The sequence below is a fragment of the Phragmites australis genome, chromosome 7 (assembly GCF_958298935.1).
Source record: "Phragmites australis chromosome 7, lpPhrAust1.1, whole genome shotgun sequence".
In the NCBI taxonomy this organism is placed as follows: Eukaryota; Viridiplantae; Streptophyta; class Magnoliopsida; order Poales; family Poaceae; genus Phragmites; species Phragmites australis.
The window spans coordinates 33296316-33301869 of record NC_084927.1 but is presented as its reverse complement, the minus strand read 5'-3'; the positions used below and the strand labels follow the sequence as shown (position 1 = coordinate 33301869).

General features: G+C 46.3%; 1 protein-coding gene across 1 annotated transcript; it reads right to left on the bottom strand.

Moving 5' to 3' along the window:
* Nucleotides 1-4033: 4033 nt before the first annotated feature.
* On the bottom strand, nt 4034-4426 carry LOC133923639 (late embryogenesis abundant protein 6-like). Its single transcript, XM_062368920.1, has one exon. The coding sequence runs from the start codon at nt 4358-4360 to the stop codon at nt 4034-4036; it is 327 nt and encodes a 108-aa protein (XP_062224904.1). The 5' UTR covers nt 4361-4426.
* Between the last annotated feature and the right edge of the window lie 1128 nt (nt 4427-5554).

Below are 5554 nucleotides of genomic sequence, written 5' to 3'. Positions count from 1 at the left end.
CCTGCATCAACTTAAAGGCAGCACGTTGAGTACGAATGTATTAGCAAGACTTACATAGTATAGGTATATACTATCCCGACACCAAGAAAAATGCATTTAGTTGGATAGCAAAAAATAGGCCACAAGTTAAATTGATTCAGCAAAAAGGCACTTTAATCAACATGATGACCTGGACAACTAGCATTAACCGACAATAACCATAAACTTCAATAAAGTAAACTTGCCCAACTTAAATAAGTATCAACACATACTTCTCGCAGAAGCCCACATACTTTCACATCCTTTTTCCCAAACTAAATGGAACTCTACGACTGATGCGGGTGAAACATAAGTGTGCTCCATGACTGAGAGCGCGACAATTCAAATTGATTTTACACCTTGCAGGGGAGTACTTCTTTACCTCCACGACACGATGAGCATTCGGCTTGTGTGACCTGCTAAAGTACACACAAGGGGTACTCGTGACGACCTTTCCTAAATAAACCCCAACCATTTGAAGTATGCACCTAATGGTGCGGAGGTAGCAATAACTACTCCTGGAGCAAGCTAGATATCTCTACAAACCTATTATGCCCACAACAGATTAGACGTTCAGGCCAAAGGGTCACAGCTACATAAGGTATTTGACTCATCTTTCCCATAATCAGATATGTGGTTAGTACAGAAAAAGTGCTTAAACCAACGACACCAATGATCGATGCTTAAACGATACAAACGTTATATGGCATACGGGTCTCCTCTCCTGAAATGCCCCTAACACCCACCAACATCTCATCTCAATCTCTATGGCACACGGGTCTCCTCTCCCGAAATGCCCCTGACACAACTCACATCTCATCTCAACCAACTCATCATCCCAACTTGTCATTCTTTTGAAACCGTAATTGAAAGCCTAATAGCTCACGAACGATGGGTGTATCACCGCTCGACTTCTACCAATGACCTATGTATTGCTAAGCATTCCAAACTTCTTTTAATTTTAACGTTGACATGGTTATACCCAAGTTATAAGGATCATGATTAACAACTTTGCCAAGGTAGGTACTATGCAATAAATAGGATCTACCCGATTTTTGACGTCCACTTGCTAAAATATGCAGATATGACACATAGCAATATATAGCAAATTAACCAACTATTCACAAAATATAGGAGGGATATGATAGATACTTGTCTGGTGCTGCATGTTCTTCACTCACGAATTCCAAAGATTCGCTTTCGGGTTCTAGCACACGACTCTACAAAGCGTTAGTTTCTAAATAAGGAACGGTGCATCACAGTGAGTATGATGACATGCAAATGAAAGATGCTCCATATTACATGATGATAGTGGAGATGCAATACATCATGTCATAGGTTTATAGTATCAAAGATTTTCTTAATTTGAATTATTGATAAATGTTTAAGTATATTTAACATGAGTGTGAGTATCTTTAATGAACAGGGCATAAAATAATAACATTAATAAAATTGGTTTCACCGATTTTGGACTTACCAATAATTAATTATGAATTAATAAAGCTTAACACATTTAATTAATTAAAGGAATTTCAGTATAATTTTCATGGCTCCTAACATTTTCAACATGTAGAGCAGGATAATACAAAGCTAAAAATTGGTTTCATAAGTTTTGAAGTTATATTTATTTTCCTATGCATTTTGCAAGTTTTAGCCGATTTAACAATTGAACAATAATTCTATTTCGTATTTCCCCGAATTAATCGAATTAAACAGAGATCTAAAACCCTAAACCCCTTTTTGCACCCATCTCTTCCTAGCCCACCATATGAAAGTGGGGCCGGCCTAGTTGACTTCGGTCAACATGGCCTTGAGCCATGGCAGCGACACCGACCTAGCTCGCCGGTGGCGAACGGTGGCGCCGTTTGGCCGGGGATCAGCAGAAGGTTTATGAGGGTGCAGGGAAGCTCAACGAGCACTGGGTTGGCTGGGGAGAGCTTCACAGCGGTGGGTAGTCAGCGTGGCCGAAGTGAAGCCGCCGAAGTTGGGGAAGAAAGCTTCGGCGCGAAAATCTGGCCAGGAAAGAGGGGGATTCAACGGGAATCGGTTGGAGAGGGCTTCTGCGACCTTCCTTTGTGCTCCTCGTGGCTCGGGATCGAGAGACCTCATCGTGGTAAGACAAATTGGAGTTGGCAGTGATGTGTGCACTGCGCTCGTGCTTGGCCGAGAAGGCAAGAGTGAGGGAGAGAGTGAGAAAGAGCAGAGGACAGCAAGAGAAGTAGAGGGTAGGGGTAAGGGCACGGCCGTTCTCTCTAGAAGTGGCTCGGTGTCGTGGCTCAGTGGATGACCTCGACGGTCAACAAAGCCGGCGGCCGAGATCGAGCTCGGCTCTGCTGTCCAAAGTAGAGGTTGAGAGAGCTGAAGGGGATGACGAGTGGGCCTGAATGAACTGTGACCACTAGGAAGAGATAAGAGATCTCCTCTGTTCTAAAGGAAAGCCTTCCTAAGCTCCAAAAATTCTAGTGTATTTTTGTTGGATTCTATAATTCATGTGTAACTCATTTTAATTTGTTTGACCTATAGATTCCGAGCTAATTTCAAATTAAAATTCTTCAAAAATGCAACATTTTCTAACTTGCTGTAATTTTTAAACCTTCAAAAAAAATTCAAAAATTTAGAAAAATTCATTAATATTCCTTCCATGTCATGGACTAAATTATAAAAATATTTCTAACCATATGTTGCATAGCAAAATTGTAAGTTCCTTCATAAAGCATCACTTCAAATTAATTTCAAAAATTTATGTTTAATTTAAATTGCAAGTCAACAATTTCTTAAAACCATTAAACATGATGCTAATGATACTATTGAGTGCTTAATGAAATGCTTAAGTATTTGGGATGTTACAACCCCACTACGCCACTGGCCGCCGACGCTCCGGTCGGCGGCGTGGTAGGAGATCGGCAACACAGCAGCGATCTGGGGCGACGGTGGTTGAGGGAGGCGGTGATGGCTACTAGGGTGGCGGCGGCTGGCGAGAAGGTAGTCGGGCCAAGCAAGCGGCAAATGCGGATGGGAGCCGATCCTACCTAGCCTTATCTTTTTTTTATTTTTTAATTTATACAATGGTCTAAATTCACTTGTCATAGACTCACCGAGTGCTCAAACACGACTTTAAATAGCAAAACAAAATCGTCTTTATAAGATCTACGCATTCACGGTCCCTAATCTTCCATCGGAACAACGGTTCAAAGCGTTAAAAGTTAAAACTCGCACTCCCTCGCGGGTCCTGCAGTCAAACTCGCACTCCCTCGCTGGTCCTGCAGTCAAAAAAAAATCGTATATTTCGGGCATTACAACGGGTGTACGGTCCTATGAGAGGGAGCTTGGGCTGGGCACCTGTTCAACGGGCGAACAAACTCAGTGGTACGCACGGAAAATGCTGGACCATCCCGCATTTCGATAAGGATGGGCCGACTTTGGCCCAAGATCGCCTCCGTGCGCAATACAGCGTAACCTGGCACGATCGTAGTCCTCTCAAAAAGAAAGGGAGGACGGGGGGCGGGCGGGGGGGGGGGGGGGCACAATCGTGCTACGAGCTGGGTGTGCAGTAGTACGCAACAAGATTTCTGAGAGAAGATAAACATAGAGCCGCAGGTATAGAGGACCTCCTGGATGTCGTGCATGCACTTCTATATAGGCATGATAGGAACAACACCAAGCCTGAAACGAGGTACCTATTTGTCATGCAAAACCTGCCTGGCTTCAACCTGATGCTTACCCATACACTCCTTAACAAACTTGCAATGTTGAAGCGTCAAGAGAACAAAAACACCACAACAGCACTAGTGGCCGCTCACACAAACAGAAGAGGAAGAAACAACACTACATCAAACTCTAGACAGCGGCATTACAGTACATGAAATGAAGCAACTAAGCGACGTTCATTTGACAACTGCTACACTTTTTATTCCAGTACATGCATACACGTGCACAAAGCATACATGCATACAACTACACGCGGTCAACAGACTGTCACTACACAGAAAAACGGTAGTGCCCTCGTTTCCCTGATCTAGATGTACTTGCCCGACGCCGGGTACGTGCCGGTGGATGTCGGATACGCGGGGTCGATGGCCGCGCCGCCGTGCGGCCCGGTGAGGGGCACGTGCGTGCCGTGGCGGCCTGTGGCGGCCTCCGCGCGGTGCTCGGCCTTCTCCTGGTGCTTGTCGGCGCTGGCCTGGTCTTTCTTGGCCCGGGCCGCCTCCTTCTCCATCTCCTTCTCTTCTTGCGTCCTCGCCGTGGCCTCGCCCACCTTCCCCTGCGTCTTGGCAGACCCTTCCTTCACCTTCTCCTTCGCCGAGCTCACCATGTCCTTCGCCTTCACCTTGGCCGTCTGCATCCCGCCAAAGCTCTCCTAGCGTACCTGTGTTCTCTGGTGGATTGAGTAGTAGCTCGATGTGCTGGAACTTTGCTAGCTGTGCGTCGTATGTCGGGCTTGAGCGGTGACGAGAGGATGAATATAGATAAGTGGGGCTGGGAGCGGCGGTGTTGGTGTTTGATTCTTGTGGGACGCGAGGTGGCGCGCATGCAGACATGCATGCAGTGGCTGGTGAGCAGCCAGGAGCTGCACGTCGCAGCTTGAGGTGGTACGACGCGTGTCCCTCTCTGGATGGTGCGTGCGCTGCCGCTGAGCAGCCGTGCGCCCCTGTGGCACATAGTGCTGGCAGATGGGTCTGATGGGCCGACCCGGCACAGCCCAGTTAGGCATAGCCTATTAGGCCCAGCTATAGGGTTAAGTCGTGGTAGTTCATGTGTCGAAGGCTTAACCCACAGCATGGCTCATGAGGTACCATGTTGTGTCGAGCCAGCACGAGCACGACTAAGGCACAGACAACCGGCCGGCACAATAGGGCGGCAACAGGGTAAGGCGGCAGGGCGGAGCAATGGCAGGATGGGATGGCAGAGCAGGCGGGGCGATAGTAGGGCAAGGCAGCAGGGCAGAGCGATGGTGGGACGGGGCGACAGGGCAAGGCGATAGTAGGACGGGGCGATGGAGTGGCTTAGCCAGGCCGAGCCGAGCTCGCACACCCAGGCATAGCATGGCTTATCGTGTTGTGTCAGCTCAGCTCGGTTGCCGTCGTGCCATGCTCCGACCAAGACAAAATCCATGTCCCTCGTACCAACCCATTTAGCCCAGCCCACTTGACCAGCATTGGTGGCAGATGTCGTTGTTATGCTCAAACAAATCTCGTTGTGGATGTGGTAAATATGCAAATAGATACACAGTAGAGAGATAGAGAGATTAAGAGAGTGTAAATCTTTTCTTATATTTATTGATGAGAATGTTTACATATTTACATGTTGAATGGATATGATGAGGACATATCTATTGGGGAGACATCCCTTCCTAATAGATACAATTCTTGGTAATTGATCATATAGTTACATCTAAAAGGTGTCTATTCGTAACACTCCACTTTGATTAATTATTCTAGTTGTAAGCTTCTCGTAGAAAACTTCTCTAAAATCATGTGAGAAAATATGAGGAGAAACTAATTTATTGATATAACATTAAAACTCATTTAAACTATAA

What these genes read in the sequence shown, in the direction of transcription:
- LOC133923639 (XM_062368920.1), bottom strand. Translation starts at nt 4,360, where the DNA reads ATGCAGACGGCCAAGGTGAAGGCGAAGGACATGGTGAGCTCGGCGAAG.